The sequence below is a fragment of the Melozone crissalis genome, unplaced genomic scaffold (genome assembly GCF_028551555.1).
Source record: "Melozone crissalis strain CALT ecotype California unplaced genomic scaffold, PUWL_Pcris_2 ptg000045l_1, whole genome shotgun sequence".
NCBI lineage: Eukaryota > Metazoa > Chordata > Aves > Passeriformes > Passerellidae > Melozone > Melozone crissalis.
The window spans coordinates 21,490,531-21,515,291 of NW_026535823.1; the positions used below are offsets into that span (position 1 = coordinate 21,490,531).

The window sequence follows — 24,761 nt, forward strand, 5'->3', positions numbered from 1 at the left end:
TTTGATGTCAGGGAAAACTTTCCAGCTTCAGGAAAGATTATCTATCCAGGACAGATAATCACAGGGTTATATATCTGAGGGAAGTAATGGGATACCTATTGCTGAAAGTGCTCTAGAAAAGGTTAAATAACCTCCTTTTAGAGGTAATTGAAGTGTAGTTTTCTGTCCTTGGCATAGGAGATGACTTTTTAGCATGAGATCTCTATTCATTTTTAGATTTTTGTAATATTGTTGGCCATGATTTAAAAGAATAAAATAACAAAACAACATGGTGGAGAAAAAAATTAGTGATGTAACAGGTGCAAGATTTAATAAAAAACCCTCTATCAAATATATTCATTAAAGAGTTTTTATAAAATATTTATTAAAGCTGTCTGTAATGTAATATTGAAGGTAACTTTAATAGAGCTTTCATTGTAGATTTAATATCTTTGGCTTGCCTTTAGGTGGTTTTAGTGATCCAAAAGAAAGAAACTGAGCTAGAGTCAAAGTCTTTCAGAAGACTTCATTGAGGAGAAGCAAAGCTCAGAAGGTAAATTCTAATGAGCCAGGGAGTCAGGTGCATTCCAGGCTCTGAAATAGAGCCCACCATGCAGCTTCACCTCTCTGTAAAATCGAGATTACAGTGAATATCTGAGACGTGGATGTTGGGGGTTCATCACCACTGATCAAGTCTTGAGGTTCCTGAAGGGTTTGTTATATAAATATATTGTTATTTAAAATCAGTTTGTGTTCCATGTATTAGGAATAGATTTCAGTCTTTTATGCACATTGCTGTGTAATAGCAGTATAAATAAACTTGAACAGAAATGTGCCTTGTCTACTATATATCCTAGTTTTAGACAAAATTTCTTCTTTGGGACTCTTTTGGGTGATTTTAAAATATTTGATTAAACTGGAAGAGATAACCTTGTTACCAATGAGTTAAAGCTTTTTAAAGTACTGAACAATTTGATAGAACTTTTTGAACTAAATTCAGTTTAATGCCTTATTTTCCATTTTTTCTGTTCAAAATCAACTGTCTGCATCCCATGTAACCTTGTTCAAGCATTTCTGATTTTTGAAATTTGACAAAGCTGCCTCAGGGTTAAGGGCAAGTGAAGGATAGTCTTTGTGTCACATATGTCTGAGCTCTGGAATTAGGGAAAGGGTTGAAGGGAAACAAATGTCACATTCTCAGCCATTTCAAAAGAGTGTAGAAGGTTTAGATAAAATTATGCTTTCAATCTATTATAGCCTAATTGTAATTAGACTTTTAGTACATTTTCCCATCTCACCATTTATACAGATTAAAGTTTATGTGTACTTTCACTGCACAGGCTGTCAGCATTGTCTTTGTTATACTTGATGGCAAATTGTGACTAAACCATCAAGAAACAAAGTGTTGCTGGCAGGGCACTGGGTTTAGATCCTGCTGGAGTATTTGCTTATATGAACCTGGAAATCAATAAGGGAAGAATGCAAACACTGTTCAGCACATTAAGACTGATGTCAGAAAAGGAATTTGTTCCCTTTCTCAAGTATTTTATGTCTTCCAGGGATTTTTCCTTCTATGTATCACTGCAGTACAGAGGCTTTTTTGTAGCCTATTATAAAGGGATCATGGTGTCTCATGTAGTAAGGGCACAAAGGCTTAAGTCTTAGGCAGATGCACCTGAGGAGCTGGAACTGAGGTGCAATTGTCAGACAGAACAGCTGGAAAAGGCTGCTTTAACCTGGAGTTGGGAGCAGCAGTTCCTGCAGACTTGACTGCAGTGGTGTATGGGTGGTGACTGACTAAAGATTTGGAGTAGAAAGCTGTTAACATTTCAGCAGATGCCACGGTTTCTTTGCTTCGGGTTATTTTCCTATTTCTAATGTAAAAAAAAAAAAATTGGCAACTTCAAAAATTCTATCTTATTAGTAATTTTGAAATTAGACTGTATTAGTGCATGTTTTCCAGCCATTACCTTATTTTCATTAACTTGTGCTTTCTGTGTACATGTCTCTGAAAGTCAGAGTACAACTAGCAGCAAGTTGTACTGGTTAGGGATACATGATTGTATTGGTTTTGTTAGTAGCTAATCTAATTGTCACTTGAAAAGATTTGACAATATTTCTGTGCCTTGCTGTTCTGCCAGCACTGTTCTTTGGGGGTTTCCTTAAAAGCTAGACTTCAGGAAAAAGAAAGCAAACTAGATGTTCTCAGGTCTTCTCAATCCTCACTTGTCAACATTTCTGGTTTTGTTTATTTATTTATTAAATTTTGGGAAAAGAGGCAAAATGAGAAGCCACTATAGCTTATGGGGTTTTTTATTTTTAACTAGTGTTTTATTTTCAGTGGAATTGTGATGTTTATTGCATCAGTTTTCTGGAAATTCTGCTATATTCAGTGCCTTCTAAAAAAAGCAGACTGAAAAAAAATCTTTATTCACAGTATTATTGTAGAGGCTGCTACAGTGCAATTACTTTTTATGTGTGTGGATAGTTTTAAATTGCACCTGTGAGGAAGTGGTTTCTAACAGAATAAAGTGTAGTTACATAATTTCTCCTAAGTGAGGTCAGGTGAGAGTTTTTCTGGATCATGGGAATTCAGTGATCCTTTGTTAAGAGGATTCCTAAAATACTTCAGATGAAAAAGGTTCTTCATATATCTGCTGTCTGACAGCCAGTGCTGAAAAGGACAATGAGAAACACTCACTCCTTGTATGATGTCGTAGTGCAAATAAAGCTGCCCACACCTCCCCCATCTCAAAGTGAAGTCTGTCTTTTTCAGATTTCTTGACTGTATTTTGGATGTATTTTGGAGATCTGAATTGTTGAACCAAAGTGAATGTTGCAAATCCTTGAGAATCCTCTATTCTCATAAATGGGTTGCTTTTTGGAGTACAGTTTGCTGTCAGGACCATTCAGGTTATGCAAGTGTACAGGAACAGATTTGCTGCTGTTAAGATCTTGATAGGAAGTCTTCTGTTGTTGTTCTAACTGCAACTCAAAAAAACCAACCAGAAACCTTCACCAACAATACAGGTAACAAATTTCTTCTTAATATTGATGAATTTCAGTTACATCTCTCATGATCTGAAAACATCTCTGGTTGATTCCATCCCAGAAGCAGTTTAATTGGAAATTCACCTTTTACTTGAAAGGTTATTTTTTTCTTTCATCAGTATTCTGAATATATAGAGAGAATTTTTTGCCTCTCTTGGGTTCTGGAGGTAAAAGCAGGCCAGTTACTGTCATTTTATCCAGTGTGACTCATGTCTCATTGATTTTCCACTTGAGAGGTAACTCTGGTGATCAGACCTTGTGTTCTGCTTTTAGGGTGTATTTCATAATTGAATTAGTTGCAGTTAATCAGCTACCCTTTTAAAAAACTTCTTAGATTGTTGTATGTCTGTATTTACCTGGGCAAAGAAATTCCTTTGAAGAAACCATCCCAAAAAGTCAGGAGATTGTGAGAAACGGGAGACCTCTGGAGAAGCTCTGTGTGATATTCTTGGTACCATTTTCAGTTTGGATTCATGTGTCACTGCAGCTTTGTTACATGACTTGTACCAAATAATCATGTGGACATTTCTTCTCATCCTGTCTGTTCTGTCAGCAGGCCTGATTTGCAGACGTGGCATGAGCTCCAGTTTAAGTTGTGTTTGCTTCTCTTCCTTTAAATGTGCCCTTCCTTTGTGTGGGTTGTAGCATGGCTTCCCTGCTTGGTTCACTCCTGCAACTGCCTTGAAAGGAAAGTTTGCTTTTCTAATACTTAGAAATTAGCTTCTGTTGAAGTGTGGACAACTATTGCTTTTTTGACCTTCACTGACCATACTTTTCATGATGAAATGTTAAAAAGAGTCCAGTGGTTTGAATCAGTAACAAATAAGAATACAGAAAGTTTGCAGGGTTTTTTTTCCCTGCAGATGCCTCTCTTTTGTGCCTGAGATTCTGTTAGTGAAGACTTGCATCAGCTGGATTTCAGTTAAGTTTTCAATAGAGTTTTAACAGATTTGTATTAAAGTGAACAGTTAACAGAATGAAAATAGAGTAAAACACGATGCTGTGACCTCTGCTGTGTGGAAACAGACATGAAGAATGTTTCCCCAGCATTCACAATTCCAGAATAATACAGGTTATAGCTGGATATATAACTATATATAGATGGAAACAATAACCTGCTGGAATTAGTCCTGTGCATCATTTAGAAAACACTTCTATCCTCAGCATGGAAGTTTAGAATTCCAAGATAAGACGAGCACCCGTGCTGCTTAGGCTTACAAAGCATAAGGGAGAGCCTGAGAGAAGGGCTTCACATTACAGCAAACCTGATCCAAGGACTGTCTGTCACCAAATGCAAAGCCCTGTTTTCCACTGGCACCTGTGCTTATTTCACCATTACAGGGAGCCTGTCTAGGAAGCTAAACTAGAACAAAAATGGCTCTTTTGTAGGGACTTGTGGTTTCCAAATCAACTCACTGTGAGATTGGATTGAACACAAAAGCAAATGCATGGGAAAAATAGGAATTATGTGCCTGAGTTACAGGGGAGTGGGATTGCTTCTTTTTGTAGATTAAATCACTTAATGGTAAATGAAACCTCACTGGGAAGTCTTGTTACAAAATTAAAGAGAGAATGATTGAAGTCTTGCCACCAGCCTGTGAATCTACCCTGGTGGTAAAGGAGTGGGAATGTTGATGGGTGTGGTTTTGATTGCTGTGATAGGAAGGTGGAGGGAAAGTGGTGTCTTGGACAAAAAAAATATATAAGAAGGAAATGCTCTTTTGGGAAGTATCTCGATAGATGTGATCGAGCAGGGCCAGAGAAATGACCATTGCAGTAGTTCAGCTGCAAAATGACAAGATCCTTAGGAGTTACCCTCTTGGAGTGACAGTGAAAGGCTTTGGAAGTCAGACCAGCTGCTGAAAGAGGGTTCAGTCTGTAGAAAAGCTGTTTGCTGTCTTTGTGACCTTCATTGTTGATGGATGGGTAACCTTTGACATAGGCCCCTGGACTCACCAACGTATTTTTAATTATGATTCTGGTGTCTCACACATGGATTTGCATTTTTATTTCCATAGTGGCTTTTTAAATACACATACATTGCAGAGTTGCTCCTTTCTTATCACTTAAAGCAATTAAAAAAAAGTTTTAATACTTTCCTCAATTGAGCAAGGGTAATCCACACTATGCATGCAGAACTCAGAAAGGAAGCAGTGCCCACCTTAGCTGGCATGTAATTTAAGAGTGGCATTTTAAGTCAAAATAGGCAGATGTTTAGAAGATGGTAATTTCAATTTTTATAAATACTGATAGTGATATTTCAATAATATTATTGCAGTGATTGCAGAAGAAAACCCTTTCTCTAGTCTTGTGGTGATACGAATCTGATGACTCTTTATTTCACCACTGTCTTGAGTCAGAAGAATCTGAAAAAAACTGAGCAAATGGGTATTAAAATAGAAATTCATTGTTAGGAATGTGAAGTAATGCATAACAATAAAAGAACTTTATGCAAAAAGCCCAACTCTGACTTGAAATCAGCTATTAGTTCTCAGGAAAGTCTTCTGATAGACATTTCTGTAAAGACATCAATTCAGTTTTCACTGTCAAATAAAGTAAATAGAGTTGAGTATTAATAGAAGGGGGTCATGACATAAAATATTAACTATTCTGTGGTAAAAATCTATGACATACATAGGCCATGCTTTGAATATGATTATCCCACACTGATCTGTCTGCTAGACTTAATACAGAAAAGGGCAATAAGAATAATCAAAATTTGGGATAGCTTCTTTATGCAGAACACCAAGGAGATAAACCAGATAAAGTAACCATTAATTCTGGGATCTTACAGCAAAGGTATGTCCTCAGATACTGTGAAACTTAATTGCTAAAGGCATGAGAGTTTTATGTAGGGTTTTTTCCCTACTGTTATCAAGGAAGGAATGTGTTTAATTGCTTATTGACCTAGGAGAGATAATATATCACTGAGTTATGAGGGCTTTGTGTGTTCAAGATACAGCAAAGGCTGCCTAGGAGATATATTCTTACTGTATTTATTTTTCTTCTTTTATGGCTACAGCATTGTGCTCTGAGTAATACAGTTGTTCACAGCTGAATAATTTTGTATTTTTTACAGAAATTTTAGATGTTCTCGAAGATAACTGGCAATTGGGGTTGGGGTTTTTTTTCTATTCTATTTTTTAAAAGGTTAAGCAGTTTTATGGATGGTATATAAACTACATTTGTCAAACTCATCCTTACTTAATATTTCATGTCAGCTCTTCAGAGGTACTAAGTAAGGAGTAAGCACAGTGCTTGTTTTGCTATAATGCTGTTAATTTCCTTAGACTGCTTTGTAAAAACTGTGCCTTAGAAAGAGCCAGTTAGGCTTTTTTAGGACATCACTGGCAAACTCTAAGTTATGTATTATTAAAAAGAACCATCTATAAAACCTTCTGTCTGATATCTTTACTCTAAAAATGTAAATGTGCAAAAGCAAACCATTATGATTTCTAACTTTGTAACTACTTTTATTGATTAATTTCAAACTCGTACCTTAAAGATTCCAAAGTGTATCTATGGCATATTCAGAAAGCTGCTGATCATACTGGTTTTGGTCTTGTAAGACATAAACATTTGGAGTAATCCTGTCTCTGTAGCTGAATGTTTTGGAGGGATCAAGTAGGACAGAAGTCAGTTTTATATTGTATTTGTGTAAGTGAGTATCTAAGCCATAGTAAATAATGTAACCGTTTAGTCTAAGCTTTATCTAATTCCTGCAAATGAGAACTTTCTAAATGTGTTGTCATTTGATACAGTGTGTGAGCAATCCTGGTGTGCAGCTCAGAGACAAAGCCATAAAGAAGAATTTAACTGCAAGTGCAGGTTTTTTACTGCAGTGATGGGTTGGCCATTTAGGGAAGTGTCTGAACTCTGGCAGTCTGCTCGTGTTTGCTCAGGATAGGTATGGAAACTGCATAATTCACACTCTCTGACCCACCTTCTGGCAGCTTCTTCCTGCTTCCTGAATCTGTGATAAAATGTGCTGAAGGTATCTCTTTTTTTTTTTCCTTTTTTCTTGTGCTTCAAGAAATTCTCTAGTGGCTGAACCTGGAACTTGAATAGCCTTTTAATGTTTCTTCAGTCCTTTCACCTGATGTTACAGGATAATTGCAAGGAATGGTAAAATGAGTGTCTCTCTTTTATTTATGGAAATAGATACTATCAGGAATTTTAGATACCATAACCAGACATGTATTTTTATATAAAAGGTTAAATGTTCTAATTGCTATTCTACTAAAATGTAGTCAGAGTTTGCCCTGAATTATTGAATTAATAAGTGATGAAGTATAAAGTCCATTAAATACTACCATAGTCATGAATCCTATTGTCTTGAGACAAAACAGGAAAGTCAAATCTGTGAAAAATTGCTTCAGTTTCAGAAAACTAAAATGAGAAAAGGCAAGATGCTATTTAAAGCCTTGAAGTTTTGTGTGTTTTATTAGGGTAGATAAAACTGCAAACATGCACCTTTGTTGCTAGAGCTGAGTGTATGTATTTGCAGCAGCTATGACATTACAGTTGCAATGGCATGCTTTATGCATGTAGTAGCTTTCCATCATTAATAATACCATGAGGCTTTTTGTTTTCATCCCTGAGAAAGTGTTTCCTAGACAAAGTCAGAAAAACTGAAGTAGAAGGGGAAGCTCTAAATAAAACACAAAAAATTTATTCTGCCAATAAAAAAAGACAAAGCAAAACAGGAAAAAGCCTATTGAAGGCAGAATGGACAAAGAGTTAAAATGAAGTTGCTGTGAGAGTTGCATTGGGTATCTTTATCTAATCTTGCCTTTTCTTTTTTGCCAGGTCTTTATTCCCATTTGTAAAAATGAAAATACAGAATTCTCTTTTTATAAAAACATCAGTGATAGCCTGAATGCTAAAAACTTTCGGGAGCTCAAGGGAAGACAAGGAAAATTCATGGAAGAGAAATTCAGTGAAGTTTAGAAAATAGATAGATATGACATATGACTTAGGAGGACTCTGAGCTAAAAATATTTGGAAGCTATAATGGTATTATACACAGCAGCTCTTGCCTAACCATCTGCTTATCACGGCTGTTGGAGACAAAGTACTGACTGCAGAGACGTGTGGCTCTGCTCTGTGTGAGAAAAGAGGCTTGAAGTTTAATAATGTTGAGCATAATTGATTTGCATTTAAATTTAATGAGGGAGAAGTTTTGAAAGTGAATAGTCAATTAACATGCAAGGGGAATCAAGTGTCTCTGCATAGGTGACAGATATGCTCATGTGCCTAGGCAGGAATAAGTACGTCCCTTTTGCTCTGTAAATGCAGTGCAACATCTCAATATCAAGAAAGATCTTTACAAAGTCCTTGATAAAGCATTCAGCTGCTGGGACAGGGTAACAGAATCAGAATAAATTTTTTGCTTCATAGGCAATCTTTCATTTTATACTTGAACAGTGAGCATAGTTTTGAAAGTAAATTGTCTCGTGTAGTTGCAAGAAATCATAAACTGAGTGTTGCAAAACAAAACCCTGAAGAACAATAAATTGAAAGCAGAATATCTAGGTATTCTTTGTATCACAAAGTTGAATAAAGGAAGCCAAAAGAAAAGCATGTGTAGGGTAAACTGTAGTTGTATTTCAGCAGTGTGTTGACAGGTTAATTGTGGGTTTAGAGTAACAGTGCAAAGTCTTAGAAATGCTTTGAAATGTATTTTAAATCTATCAAATATGTATATTTAGCACATTAATAAGATACCTGGAGAAGAAACAGCTGATGAGTAGTGGTGCTGTATGAAAAGTTGTACTCTCCCAGCTTAGTCTTTCAAGGGAATAAATTTGTGAGTTTGAAAGATCAAGAAAGTGTGAATCAGACTATTCTGAATTTTTGCTGTGCAAGGGCTGTAGGAGCTGCAAAACCTATGAGTAAGCCTGCATCTAGGTGAAAAATGAAAGTGGAGCAAGCCAAAGGTTCTTTGTCAGTGGTCACAGGAAAAGCAAAAACGTGTAGGAAAAGAACTAGCAACTCCCTGCATTCTTACAGGGCAATTATGTTAGCAATTAATAAAATTTAATACCAAAGTATTCAAATGAAAAAATACTCATACTGAGAAAATAAGAGTAACTAAAAGGCTATTATTTTAAATGTAAATGTAGGCTAGACAGAACTTCCTTTGTATTTCCAGTTGGTACTGTAAGCACAGGCCAGACAGAACACAGAAAGTGTGGGAAATAAAAAGCAGCATATTGTTTATCAGTGAATGTGCTGGCCTATGAAGACCTTCTGAGCACAGCAAGAGAGGAAAGCAGAGTGGCAATCAAGTAAAACAAAATGACATGTGATGTGGTCATAGTTCTATTTGAATTATATTTATTAGACTAGAAAAGTAAATTGGGCTACCAAGGTACTGTTAAATCAAGGAAATTGTGCTAACTGTCCTATCTGGAAGTAGTTGGATATGAACAGTAGCAGCTAGAAAAAGGTAGTGTACTAGTTGAACTGGGAGCAGTCTTACAATAAAGTCAGTACTTTTTTAAATAAAGGCCTCTCTTAGCAGTAGATGTGCTGTGATTAAAAGGATGGGTATGTAATATTGTTCATATTGCATCTTGGTTTGTTTCCTGTGCCTGAAGACAGGACAGCAACAAAACAGAAAGCAGCTGCTCCCTGCCCCTTTAAGAGCTTTTAAAAACCTCAGTTCCTAATGCACTTAAAACACCTTCAGTACTTGCCAGTGGAAACTCCCAAGCCAAGCAGACTGAAATATGCATAACACTCTTCTTACTCAGAAAACACAAATACAGCCTGAGCATACAGTGAGAACATCAGGCTACAGAGTGTATTGAAACCTCTCTGCTTAACAAGCTCAGTGTCAGTCACAAAGCAGAATTTAGACAGCATCTAAGAAAAAACATTTTCAGGTGCTGATATCTGCAGTTTTGTCAGGATACCCAAGCATTGGGAGAAAATTTCTGTCTGCCTTCAAGTACTTGATGGGAGGAAGGCACATTCTTGGTGTAGATGATGCTGACATGCAGCTCACAGAGCAGGAGCCTGCTCAGAGTTGCTTTGAAAGGCTGCAATGCAAAGCTGTCACGGATGGCTAAATATGGCTGTAGCAGTTGTGCTGTGTATTAGACCAAACTGCAGCATGAGGCAATGAAAATAAACAACATCCTCTGTGGAAGGCAGGAGGAGGGATGGGTCTTTTTACTGCAGATCACTGTTTTGAGAACTGCCACAATATTGAGGTTCTAGCATAGAGTGCAGTGCTGAAACATGTCAACAGCTGTAGCACCTCAGACAATTTCTTTGGAAAACATGTTTCTCTGGCTGTTCACCAGAGAAATGAATTGGTGTAATACAGTATTATTAATATGTCACAGTCAGTTGTAATAGAGCCACATGAGCACTTAAAAGAGCTGGGGCACTTAAAAATAGCTGCCAATCAAAAAGTGACATAAGGCAAGTCATTTACAATTGGACACAATGATCTTAAGGGTCTTTTTCAGCCTAAATTATTCTGTGATTGTATGGTAGCAGGCTACTACTGTGTTTAAATTCAAGTTTAAAGCATATTTGGCTTCTAAGCCTGTCCATTACTTTGCCTGGCCCCTTGCATGTGAGAACTCATCTGTGTGCTGGTGGTGACTGGTGCTTGGTGCTATGATTGTACACACAGGATCAGCTGGTGTGCCAAGGGATGCCTGTAATTCTGGAAGCATGAAAATGCACTGGGTGAGAAGACACAGCATGGCCACAGCACAGCTGTGACAAGCTGCAATTTTTTTTGCTTAATTGTTTTGGGGATAGTTCTGCATGCCCTCACTGTCCCCAGTCTGTCCAGAATATATTTTCAGCATTTGGAGTGTGATTTAGATCAACTGTTTAGGTGTCCCTCTGTTTGTTTACTGTTGTCACTTAGTAATATTTGAATCCTTAGGCCAGCTTAGCAACTCCTCTAAATTTAGGTGAGAGTAAACATCTCAGAGCTGTGGAGAGCTTGCAGCTTTCACAAAAATTGTAGCCCCCTTTTTAAGGGGGATTTGAGCCCAATAGCCACCTGCTATACATGGTTTGCAAGCAGTCTAGTCAGTGCATATATGGGTTGGAATTTGTCTCACCATCCTTAAGGTTTGGAGATGGCCAGAGGGAGGAACATGACATTTTTCAGAACACTGGAGATGTGGTGTGGGCTATGTGGCAGAATGGTGCCACGTTTAGGACTCCAAAGCCAGCCCATTGCTGATCTGCTTCTAGAATAGTGTGTATTCCCCTAGATAGGGGAAAAAGCCTAGACTGAGGTGAAAGCATTATCAGATGGAAAATAAGTGGTTAAAACAGTTTTCATAAAGGTAGACAGCTGGAAAAACAGCCTTCTCACATTTTGCTTCTCTGGGAAGTGAGGGCATATTTTAAATTTTGAAGAAAAAATTAGAACAAAAACATTTTAATTCTAAAACAACATTGAAAATGCTTTACAGGAACTGTTGCCTCACGTGTCCCTTTTCCAAACTCTGGGTTTATGTTTGCCTTAGTGTAATGCAGGAGCACTTCAGAGCACAGCCCACACAGGGCACCTGGTTGTGTGTGATGCTGCTCTGAGTTGGGCATCAGCCTTGTGAGGTCATGGAGCTGATGCTGTGATTTTGCAGATAAAAAGCTGTATTCATTGTTGCATTTCAAATGCATGCCCTTGACTGAAAATCATCTGGGATAAAAATATGTTCTAGACAGTGTTTCATACAATATGCACTTTACAGTTTACTTCATTAGGTAGCATGTTCATAGTCACTGCTCCAAAAGTAAATCAGACAGAATAATAATTTCCAGTGTAATATTGTACAAAAATGAGCAAATGGTTTATCCTGGCTTTTAAGAAAAAGTGTGGGAGCATTGATTTTCTCCCATCAGGTTGCTTTTCATCTGTAAACTGCTAGCAGGGTTATTAAGTACTCGATGAACTCCTAAAATTGCAGCCTACCTAAGCAATGTCTTTTTATGCTAGATATTTTCTGTATATTGTAATAATAACTTCTCCAGGGAATAAATAATAGTTTTCCTATTTATCTAAAACTGTGTTCTTTGCTTAAAAGATTAAATCTTATTGGAGTTTTCTCCTAGAGTAACAGTTTGATAAATGGTTACTGTAATTAAGTTAGTGTAATTAATTTTATAATGAGCTTTTCAAGAAGCTGTGTGATTTAATGTATCTCAAAGATGTAAGTCACGTGTTTTGGTAATCCTGCACAGGAGATACTCTTTGGATAACAGGACAGCTAATTAGCAATTGAATGGTTCCACATGAAAAAGCCATATTATAATTTAGAGTGGGACTTTCACCTAGGTTGATAAAGTGAATTGGGTGGGTGTGGTGATAAGGATATAGATAATAATTGAGGCTAAGCATATTTTTTTTTAAACTGGGACATGGAAGTTATTATAACTTAAATAATATAGCATAAATAGCTGCTGCTTCAGTTTTTACATAGTCTGATTTCAGTTTTCTTCATAAGTTAATTTTATCAGACATAGTGACTTTATAGTTGTGTTCTTTCTGTCTTCTAGCAGTTCCTCAGGATTTCCTGTGTGTCTCTTTCTTCAGCCAGCATCCACTCCTTTTGCCAGTGTAGCTCCTCTCCTTACCTGTGCATTCACATTTAGCATTGCCCTCAGCCTGCCTTCGTCACAGCCCTGCCAGGATTTCTGTTCTCAGGCAAACTTCTCTATGCCAAATCCCAATTTCTTACTCCTAAATATGGAGGAAGAAAATCTTCTTGAGGAAACAGTCAGATGTGTCTTAAGCAGCAAGAAGGGTTTAAAATAATTTCCATATTTGTTCACAGAAATGAGTAATTATTTTGACTGAAAATTCAGGAGAGAGACAGCAGGGTGGGAATATCAGTCTGAGACAGATGCTTCAATGTATAATTTCAGCACAAACTCTAATTTGGCCAGGATACAAGAAACTGAAAGCAGTTAAAGTGTTTCAGGCTTTAAAGAGAAGAAATTTGAAAAGCAACCACTGTTGCTTTTCTAGAGTTCTGCTGTGAAGTCACACTTGTATAATTCATATTTAGTTTTACGTGAAGTAATTTTTGCAATCTTATCCTGTAATGTCTGGCTGGAAGAGGGGTGATGCCTGTATGACACCCACCCTCCCAGTAAGTTTCCTCACACAGGTAGCCCAGAAGAGTGAGGAATAGCAGAGCTGTCAGCAGTTGTGCTGGCACTGCTGAGTGGAAGTGTGCAGAGGAGCAGATGTGCATTGCTGGTCAGTGCCATGCAGCTTTCTGGTTCAGCCTTTTTTGTGGTTTTAGGGAAAAGAGTAAGACTGTGTTAGGAGGAGGCTGAGCTTTTGTTTGATTTCATACATCCCATTATTTAACTACCAATTCATTTTCACTGCCCATTATGGGTTTTTTTCTTCCAGAAAGAAGTAGAAATAGATTTCTACAAGAAGATTCTTTCTAAAGAGTTTTTTTCCTCTTATGTAAGAATAGGTTTGTCTAGCCTAGTGAACCCATCTCTTTTAAGGAAGAAAAATAGCATATTGAATTATCCATTCTGGTTCTTTGCAGTTTCAGTTCTGAGTAAAACTTTTCCCTTGCTAGTTTGCTAGCTTTTAAAACCTGTTGACTTATTTTTCCATATGATTCTTTTTTTTTTCCTTTTACTTTCTTTATTTTATCTTACTAGCCTTTTATATATAAGATTAATAGAAGTAGTCCCATTCTGACAGACTATATTTTGACCATATGCAATATAATCCTACTGTGTCAGAGACAACTGAAATATCAGAATAACTCTAGTAACATTTATTAATTTTTATTGCTTTTAAGCTTTTGTTACAGCTTTAAGCTGCTTATTGTTACATATTATTTCAAGTAAGATCTTCATAATGTCTTTTGGTGGAGGTTATTTCTGTCATTTGAAAGTACTGCTTGTTTTGATTCATGTAGAATCAGAAGAATAAAATGCCGTTTCCAGAAAACTGATTTCTTGCTAATGTAGTTCTGTGAAACTTGGTGTGTGTGGGAAGAGATGCTGGCATACTCTAGATGTGATAGACTGCTGAATATGATTTGTTAAATGTAATTCATCCCTAATTTAGTAATACTACTTTGTTAGGAAGTAATGTATTTTTTATGTGGAGATAATCCAAAATCTTGATAATCTGGTGTCTGTGCAGATTCTCATCTTTTCAGAGGTGCTAATTTTTTTGTCTTGGGCAAATACTTCTGTAAGAGATTAGATTCTGTTTGCATAAATAGCTGCTGCTTTCAGTTTTTAAAGATGTACTGTTGTAAGTAACATTCCATTGCTCTGCAGAGAATTTAAGAACTGCTATTTCATACCACAGAGAACCAGTTTATTACTTTGGGTAATTCTGTATGTGTGTCACATTTGCTCTTGTAAATGGTGACTTTGCCAATAGCAGATACTGTCTCTGAAGTAATTTGGGGTTTACTGAAGTATGGTACTAGAGAGTGCTCCTGCTATCAGATACCCACAAATGCCATATCTGACCACTAGGAAAAATTTGAATTTCTATCACTGCAGTATTATCACTGAGCATATTGGTTGTTAGATGAGACTCAGAAGAAAGATAACAGATTATTTCTCTTCAGTATGAAAAGGATTCATTATACTCTAGATCAGATGAACACACTATTCTGTTTCCTAGGGTTGAATTGTTGTGGAAGACTTTAGATATTGCCCATTTTCATCAAATAGTGACATCAAACAACTATTGGAGACTTCTCTTGGAAGTCTGTTCTTCCTCACCTCCAGTACACAATTGAAAAAATTTTTTTAATGTTGTATGTAATATTAATTTTTCCATCCTAAGTTCCATATATGTAATTCCACTACAGTTACAGTAGAGAGCAAATCTCTTGGTTTGCTGGTTTCAGGTCTGGTGTACACCCAGTATGTTCAGGTATTGACTGCTTCTTTTCACTGCCTCTTTTCTGGCTTAGGGCCACGTGGAACATACTTGTAACTGCATCCCTGTTTCTGAATTCCTTTAAACAGTTTGGCTTGTACTTGACTCTCAGATAGACAGTACTGGCATAATCCAGAAAAAAACTTGGTTATTCTGCCTGTTTAGGAAGGGTTTTCCTTATTTTGCTGTCTTTAACTGTTGTTTTTCATCTCCATATAAATTTGTTTCTTTGTTGCTAGAAGTTTTCATGCATACAGTTCAGCATTCAGTAGCTTTACTAAATAGGCTTGTGGCTAAGTAAAATAAAAATTATAGCGTAATGTGAATATGATTATATGTACTGTTAGAGTCTGCCTAAAGCTGAGTAAGTTTAAGGGTTCTTAAGTGCAAAAAATGCATACCCAGGTATGCATCCTGTATTGTCATCAAATGCTTGATTGTATGCAAGATGTACAGACAATTTTTGCAAGCAGTTGAGCTTCAGTCTCACTCTGAAGATTGTCCATACTGATTAATGTGTGACCATTTCCTGGATGGTTTCAGCAGCAACATTTGCTCATTGGTTCTTACACAGGTCCTTCCCCACAAGAGACAAATTCAGGGTCCCTTGCTTATTTCAAGAGCTCTGTCTGCATTACACTCTATTTAACCTGTAACTTCTTAATTTTTAGTGGGCTCTGCAGACCAGAGTGTGTTGTTTCTTAGCTGATTATCCTTCAAATTTCTAGTCTTTATTGCAGTATTTCAGTGTTCTTTCTTAAATGTTGATGTGGTTCCCTGCAGAAAGGCTTTTATTTAGTTTCCCTTGCACTCTTTATTCCAACTTGTAAATAGCTGCTAAAATGAGTGGTGTCCAAAATATTAAATTACTCTTCCATTGAATTTCTCTGCCACAGAAGATGTGGTTGTTCTTAGTGAAAAATGTCATTGTAATTGGTTATGCAATGTAAAGGAATAATAGTTAATTTTCAAGACAGTTTTTCCAAGAAAGCTTCAGTGAAAAATTATATAATTGTTCACTTGTTAGGCCCTTATGAATGTTGTTTTCTAGGTTTTAAGCATAATTAAGGTGCTATCATTTCACTGTATCCTGATTTAAGTTTCCTGGTTTTGTAAATTGTTATTCCCTCCTTCATCCCTGCAAACTTCATCCCAGACAAAAAATTCTGACTAAGTAAAACTTTTTTTACCCACCTTGGTTTCTTCTCTGAAGATATTTATGCAGTCTTTTTGCTGTGTCTAAAATGCTTCAGCTGTCCCCCAAAGGCAAATGGACACAGCAGGGGTTGTGTCTTTCCTGCTGTGAGTAAAATAGGCTTGTTTTGGGCAAAGGAAAATCAGGAGAGATGAGGTGTACAAATCTGACAAAATACTGACATTACTATTCCAGCCATTCCTGAAACAACTTATTCATATGTTCTTTACTTAGGACTGGTAAAGTAATTAAAAATGATGAGATTTGGCCACCTTCTGATTAGCTCCCTGTTAATATTTTGTTTAAATGTTTTCTTTGAATGTTTTTTGTTTAAATATATTTTGTATTTTTACCAAAGTTACTGAGCTAGTATTTTTATTGGGTATGCTGTTCTTTTGCAAAAATTGGTCAAACTTTGTCGTACTTTTAGTGTTTCCAGATGCATCACTTTAAGATATCTTTAGGAAAGGCAATAGTATGGATTAAGAGTACCATGCATTTTCAAGTGATTGTCTTTGCCTTTTCAAGTGATTGTCTTTGCCTTCTTCTTCCATTCTTTGTCTTATTATAATGATAGTTCTCTGCTGTTTGCTAAATTGAGAAATCCCACTGAATAAATGAAACCTGATTTGATTTAGTAATCTACATAATAGAATTTTTGGCACTTCATGTAGCATCACTGAAGAAACATCTTCTGTTACTGAACTTCACTGCAATTAGACATAATTAATCTCTTCTCCTCTTATGCAGCTCAGTTTGTATTTTGAATTGCAACTTAATGGTGAATTAATTTTCTGTTCTTACCAGTATGAAATCCTAACTAGGTTGAAAGTAAAGACAATTTTCAGTAATCTAAATATAAAAACTGTGTAGAATGAAGAATATGGAGGAATATCTGTCAGCTTGTGGTTTAGATCATGAAGATATGAATTGTCAAGATGAAGAAAAGGTCACTTGTATGAAGTCAATAGAATATGAAGAAAGCTTCAATAACCACTATTCTGTAGTGAATTATGGTGCCTTCACAGTACTAGATGTTCTTAAATTAAATGTGATTGCTGGTGTATTTTTTCAAGTAGTAACTTGGTCTTTGGCACAGATGCCCAGATTGGAGACGATTGAAAGCATTGTGTAACATTTGGATCTGTAGAAGTATTTTGTCTTTCAATATCCAAAATATTTCACTTCCACTACAAACGAGGTGCTACACATTGTTTTCCTTGGATGAAGAACAGGTTTAATGTGAACTCTAGAAAGCATTTTAGTCCCATTGGTCAATGAAAGTTATTCAGGGATTTGGAGCCAATATAAGTTTAGAGGTCTGCTCAGTTAATTAAAATTAAACAGCAGAGTTTTTCACTGTGTATCTAATTATAAAATACAGTGCACTTCATAATTCATTAGTTGTAGTAATACCTGTCAGAACTTGTTTTCTTATGTGTCTCTTCAAATACCTTCTGAAATTTGAACACTCTAACACGACTCCTGTGAATTCATTTGCTTGCACATTTAGTGTGATACAGGGAATCACTAAGAAACTACTAAGGAAAGCATTTTACATTTGAAACCTAAATTAACATTTCACATACTTAAATACTTCATAGTATATGAATCTTTCTTTCAGTAGGACCCTTTTAAAATTGATACTTTCTTCTTTAAAAAGCTGTTACTCTTTATATGTCCTGTTGCATTCTTCTTCTTTTCCAGTGTGGTAATTTAAATGTTTTATTGGTATCTTTGTCTTTTTCTCAACAGTTTTCAAAATCTGGTTAATGTGATGGCATAAACTAGTAAAGCATTTGGATTACATGATGGATATCAGCAGTGGTGATTGATATTATTTGAGTGGTACAGTAAGAGTCTGCTGTATGAAATGCCAGAAGTTTACATTTCTTCTAGTTTTGCAATGGTAAGTTTTTTTATATTTTTACTAAGGAAACAATAACTTTCTTTCTTGTCACGTAAAAGGTGTATTTCTTGAGAAAGTATCATATCAGCAAATCAGTAAAGATTTCTTTCTTTCATATGATTTCTAAAGTCTCTTGTGTTCAGAAGTAATTACTAACCAAAATATACATTTGAATTTGGTCAAAGTTATTTTATTGGTACTAATTTGAAATGTCAGTTACTCACCCCTAATGTGTGCTAGCTTTAATTAGAACAACCTAGGGGAAATGGAATCTGTAAATAATGTTTGGGTTCAACCCCAAATGGGATCACTCTCCAGATGGTATTGAGCCTGCATGCAAAGAGGGAGAATATGCAGGCAGGTCTACTCATGTGGAAAATAGGTGTAAAAACCATGATGGAAAACACATAGTGTTTTGCTCTCTTCAGTCAGCTGCTGATGTTTGACCATTTGCTGCTTGACATATTATTTGTATTTTCTCTTAAGGCAGAGTGTATTGGAGGGCTCACCCTTATTTACTTTTAAGTGGACAGAATGAAAGTTAGTGCTGCAGCATCTCCTTAGATATATTTTCCGGAATACAAACAGTGCACCTTTCCAGGCATTCATCTGAGGCTGCAGGAGTAGCTAATAAGCAGGAGGGTTGTAGCAGCACAAATAAATCACAGTTTCGAGAACATTTGAAATTTTCACTTTATAATTGTCTTTTTCTTTGTTGCACAAAATGATGTGCTGTCATACCAATTGTTTATGAGCTATACCATATGTACACAAAATTAATGTGCTTTCCTCTACAGTTTTGTCCAAAACTACACCAAGCAATGCTGTTAGGATACATTGCTTTCCTTAAGAAATACTGCTTGCATTGTGAATTTCTAAACACACAATACAGTAAATACTGGTAATTGTTAAACAGAATTTTATTGGATGAGAGTGTACTTGTCTTGTCCCATTCCCTTTTCTGTTCTAGGACCATCTGACACTTAAATACTAGATTTGGGAGAATTTATGAATATATGTTCTTGTTTTCCCCTTCTTCACTGAAAATGAAAAATGCCTCTTGAAACAATTTTCTCCATTTGTTATTTTCAGCATTTCTAAGTAATGTGTAAAAGGTTTGATTCCATATTTAAAATTTGTAGTCTTCACATCATATGACAGTTGAAAGGATTTGTATAATCTGGAATTTGGGTCAATGAAAAAGGGAAGATGTACCATTATGCACAAACGTGAAATGAATCTATTCATTAGCAAGGCTATTATGACAGGTCTGTGGTGATATGGAGTTTGACATATTGAACTTATAAAGATTAAATTAATAGAAGGGTAAGACTGAACAGAGTTCTCCTAAAAATTATTTTGAGATGCTGGGCAGGTCAAGTACTCCTACATTTCACCCTGAAATGTGAAATACAGCCACTCTTAAATGGGATGTTTTAAACTTACCTTTAAGTCTGATTTTACTTAAATCTGATCTGACTGGTGATCCATCTCACCAGCTGAAACAGCCTTCCAGTACCTCAGATGAGATTCCTGATAGAGTTAGGCTTTTGTTGTCAGAAGTGGTGCAGAAGTAGGAGAGATCCCACCTGAAATAAGGAAAATAAGAAAAAATATTTTTGCTTTAAGGACTGGAACAGGTTGCCCAGAGAAGTTGTGGAATATCTGTAGTGTTTTGCAAGACTCAGCTGGATAATGTTCCATGAAACAAAATCTCAATTTACGCCTCATGTTCATTTGAATGGAGGTTGGATAGAATTGCCTCCCAAAGGCTTTTCCAGCTGGAATGATTTTATGATTCTGATTCAGAAATTTTGTTTTATTTCATTTTTACTAATAACTGTAAGTATTTTTTAGTGGTGTGCTTTATTTTTTTAATTCCTTGCTAAATTAGAATTGCAGTTCTGTTTTGTCATATATGAGAGATTTGTTTTTTCTTTAAGCAACAACTGAGTAAGCAAATGCAATTTTAATAATTTACTTCTTAGTCTGTGAAACCATGTAATTGGAAACTGTGGGATATTAAAAATGCAGTCTCGTACCTTTAACTTAAACAGAAAAATGTAAATAATAATATCAATACGTTATAATATATGTACAATACATAAAAATAGTGTATTTTAGTAACTAGTGCCTAACTGGGACATTCCAGCCTTACATAAGGCATAAATATGAGCAATACTCACACAAGTACTAAAGCCAGAACAACCACAAATACCAAGTCAGCTACTTTGTAGCTGAGATGGAAAAATTTAGTGCACTAAAGAAATGCCACGGAAAGAAGCAGTATGAATACATTGAATGGGCTTATTCAATTTTACATTGGTACATTTGTGGCAATACATTCTTCACATTTGCTCTGTCTCCAGGTGTTTTTGAATATTTTTTCTGACTGTTTTGTTTACATTTTTTTCAAAGGTTTCCCAGTGAGTGGATCACAATGAACATACTTTAGGGACTTGCCATAGTATGGCTGCTTCTCGATCTACTCGTGTTACAAGATCTACAGTGGGTTTAAATGGTTTGGATGAAAATTTTTGTGGTAGAACATTAAGGAACCGCAGTATTGCTCATCCGGAGGAGGTCTCAGCCCATCCTCAGATCCGATCCAGGTCACCAAAGAAGAGGCCAGAGTCTGTGCAAACTCAGAAGGGCAGCAACGGTGGCAGAACTACTGATTTGAAACAGCAGAGCGCTCGGGAGTCGTGGGTGAGCCCTAGAAAGAGAGGGCTGTCCACTTCGGAGAAAGATAATGGTGATAAACAAACTGTGGAAAATAGTGAAAAAAAGCAAGCAGAACCTGTTTCACCGGTTTTGAAAAGAATTAAACGCTGCCTACGTTCTGAGGCACCCAACAGTTCTGAGGAAGACTTGCCCACTAAGGCAGAGAAGGAGCCATTGGAGCATAAAAGCTTGGTGTCGGACAATGATGCAGCCTCCACGGGGACTAAGCGAGCTTGTCGATGTCTTATATTGGATGATTGTGAGAAAAGGGAAGTTAAAAAGGTGAATGTCTGTGCAGAAGGGTTTAATAATTCTGCAGTAGTTGAGGAGGTTGCAGGTTATCAGACTGTCAATGGAGTTGGTGAGAGAGACTCAAATTCTCTTAACTGTGATGACTGTCAGGTTGATGGGAGCGCTAAGCAGAACAGTGCTGGTTCCCATACGCCCAAGGACAAAACAGTAGCAGAAAATGGAAACTCATTTGCCCATTCTTCGTTGCTGCTTAATAGCAGCAAAGAGGACAGTGTTGTAGACCATTATGTGCCTTGCACAAACTCTCAAGAACAGGTAAAGTTAGAGGACCACAAACCAATAAATGACTGCTTGCCTGAGGAGCATGCTAATCAGGCATTTGAGCCAGCTACAGGGTCCTTTTCTGAAATCCAGTCATCTTTGTTAAGGGATTCGGAGGAGGAGGTGGATGTTGTAGGAGATAGCAGTGCCTCTAAGGAACAGTGTGCTGAAAACACCAATAGCAACCTGAACACTCACCAAGACAGTGCATCAATCTCAGGTGAACCTGAACCACATTCTTCAGTGCTGAACTGTGTTTCGGCTCAGATGACAAATATGTTGGAACTCCAAGAACACAGATACACGTTGAGAACTTCACCACGAAGGGCTGCCCCTGCCAGAAGTAGCCCTCCTAAAAATAACTCTCCTTGCAGAGAAAATGGACAGGTTGAGGAAAATAATCTTAGTCCTACTGAAAAGAATGTACCTGTAGGTATTAATAATATCAATGGATCTCCCAAAAAGTCTGAAGAAATCAAACAGAATGAAAAAGAGAGAAATAGTAATACAGGGGATCATGGGAGTGATGGACTAAGAAAGCCACTTTCTGAGTCTAGGCTTGTTGCTGGATTTGTACCATCTGCCAAAGAGAGTGCCAACATCCACACTGCAGAGGAGGATGAGGAAGAGCCTGATGTGTATTACTTTGAATCAGATCATGTGGCATTGAAACACAACAAAGAGTATGTGTAACTATGGTAACCATGAATTCTGCTTTTGTTTCTTACCAAAAATTTAATATTATTACCAAAATTATTAAGTATTTAACATAGTTCCACAAAAATTTAAGTGCTTTATAATTTTCATACTCTTCAGTCTTCATTTTTCTTGTTTCTACCTCAAACGAAATTAAACTCTAATATGCAGTATGGTACAGCAATGTGGTTTATACATTTTTAGCAATCAGGATTCTTGAGCCAGAACTTGGGTTTTTTTGGGTTTCTTTGGGTGTTTGTTTCTTTAAAAATGCATCTGCTATTTATTTTCTCTTAAAAACTAGCTAGAAGGAAAAACAAAGGAATTACAACCTTTAATTAGATGTCAGTAATTTATCATCATATCCAATGGACACTGCAGATAAAGCTTATACAATTATCATTCTGCTGTACATAAAAAAGTTAGATACTTTTTTCATGTCATGGGAAACAGCTCAGCATTATTGTGTTCAGGAAGATGAATTTAACAAATGCAGCAACTTTCTCCAAAGTAAATTGTGTCTACATTGCTATTTATATTAATTACATGTAAATATAGGAATATAATTATTGTTATTATTGTTATTATTATGCTCTGAGTCATTTTAATGTTTATCATCTGAATGTCTGTGAGTGGAACTGTGGTAACTATGCCCTGTGGTAAATGTGCAAGAGCTTTTGAAACAAAGGGGAGATTCACTGAAGAAAGTTTCTATGGAGAAAATTTGTCTTCCGGTAGTAGATCAGGACACAGTTTTTTATTTCAGTCTTTGTAATGCTGCTTTGACTCCTGTGTTTTGTTCTTTAGTAGGTGTTCTGTATTTTGTTGTGAGTTCTGAAAGGCCAAGTGCAGATGAGCTTCAGTTTGCTTCGTGTGAAGGGTTGAAGCACTGGTAGTAGTTCAGTGTAAATGTTCACAGCACAGTTAATGTGACTATGGGGCACAAATCACAGATGAATGTTTAATCCAGTATAACTGGGTTTTTGATATTAAGAGTTGCATTGTTTATATAGTAAAATTTTATTTGGTGTTGGATATGGATAAATAATTTTAATCAGAAAATTTTGAATTCAAGCATGGGTTAGACAAACTATGATTTCAAAATAATGATCAAATATTTGCAGCTTCAGCCATCAGTCCAAAGTGGACACTTTCCCAGTAGATGGAAAGAAAATTACAAATGGGGAAAATGGACTGTTGTCTTTTGACTCTCTTAGGATGATTTTGGATCTGTATGAAATATTCATCAGAGATGTTCGTACACAGATTCATTAGTAATGTGGTTTGGTGTAGGGAGTCATATTTATTATAAATACTATAAAAATAACAGTAGTTTTTTCTATTCTTAAACACAGATCTGAATTGTCCTGGGAAATTCCAGGTGTGTGCCCCAGTGTTAGCTTTTGAACATACCCAGTTATGAACAAATGGTTAGTTGTTGTTCAGATTGGCAGCCTGTCTGTGAGACCTTGTTGGGGAGCTTTTGAAATTGCAAGTAGGCCTTGGTAGCTTGCAACTAACTTGCTGCCTGAATGCAAAATTCCAAAAGTGGTTATTGTTTTCATTCTGTATTGTATTTCTACTTTCCCAAAGGGGAGCATGCTACTGGGGGGGGGGGGGGTGGGGAGTGTTAGCCTTTATGTTTTCTCCCTTTAAGAAGTTTTTGATAGAACTGGTAAACTACAGCCATCCTTTTTTGTTGTTTACATTTATAAGAAAATAGGCCTGGTATGTTGATGGTTCTGCATGGTAATAGGATCCTTCTAAAGAACTGAAGTCAATATTTTGACATATGAGTGCAGTTGTCATTTATCCAGAATTTCATGCTTCAAGAGTAAATCAAGTGCACTGCACTATGTCCTCTATCCAGTTTTAAAAATAGCAAAGTTCCTTAGAGGATGCTCTTAATTCATATGTAACAGTTTTTGAATAGTGTCTTAATTATACCCTTGTTTAATCATTTGGTACTTATTTTGAAAAGTATTAAAGTAAAAAACTAAAAAAGAAAACCCAAACTCTGCCAGTTTACCTGAAATGTATTCCCTGATGGGTCAGATGCAAAAAATTCCAGGGTTCCTATTACTGCAGGTTCAGCTGGAGGTAAAGGATATTCACTTTGCTTGTGGTAGTTCTGGCTAAGCCAAATGTTCTGGTGTTCTGCATGTCACATCTTCAGATGGTACAGTTTTGGTTTTCTGCCCTTCATCAGTTTGGGATTATTATGGGTAATTATTTCTCTGGTTTATGTTTCTGTTCTCTTTGAAAAGCCAGTTCAGACATGAGCATCTTGGCTAGGTTAAGGAGGCAGATTTCTCCAGGATGGCATTAGTATAACTATTCAGTTGTTCCATGTCAGAAAAAAATACATTCCTCTGTGTCATAGATGCTATTTTATATGGCTGTAAATTTATATTATTTCTTGTCACATTACATAGCTTGGTGACATATGTATTCATACAGTTGGTTTTCACTCTGCAAGAAATTATTGTGACATTGAGAAAATATGAATATACTGATACATTTAAGAGCCATTGATAAGAGTTACTATAAGAAAAAAACCCTATATGTAAACTGTTGTATTTCTGTATGTATTTTGATTCTTTTTGAATATTAACATGTTTAAGCAATATTCATATATTAATATTTCTGGGAAAACTGGATGATATAGTAGGAAAAATAACTATCACATATTATGGAATACTATTACTCAGAGAGAA

The 24,761-nt window shown here is 36.3% G+C and overlaps 1 protein-coding gene across 4 annotated transcripts in view; it reads left to right on the top strand.

The window, feature by feature from the left end:
- Positions 1–24,761, top strand: part of ZZZ3 (zinc finger ZZ-type containing 3) — a 55,535-nt gene that overhangs the window by 5,799 nt on the left and 24,975 nt on the right. For 3 of the 4 annotated variants that reach the window (XM_054286248.1, XM_054286247.1, XM_054286250.1), the window contains exons 2-3: positions 17,898–18,051; positions 20,470–22,031. In XM_054286248.1, coding sequence (XP_054142223.1) covers positions 20,521–22,031 — 1,511 coding nt within the window. In that variant the 5' untranslated portion in view covers positions 17,898–18,051; positions 20,470–20,520. Of the gene's footprint in view, positions 1–496; positions 533–17,897; positions 18,052–20,469; positions 22,032–24,761 lie in introns of those variants that run through there. The other variant, XM_054286249.1, reaches the window with a different exon arrangement.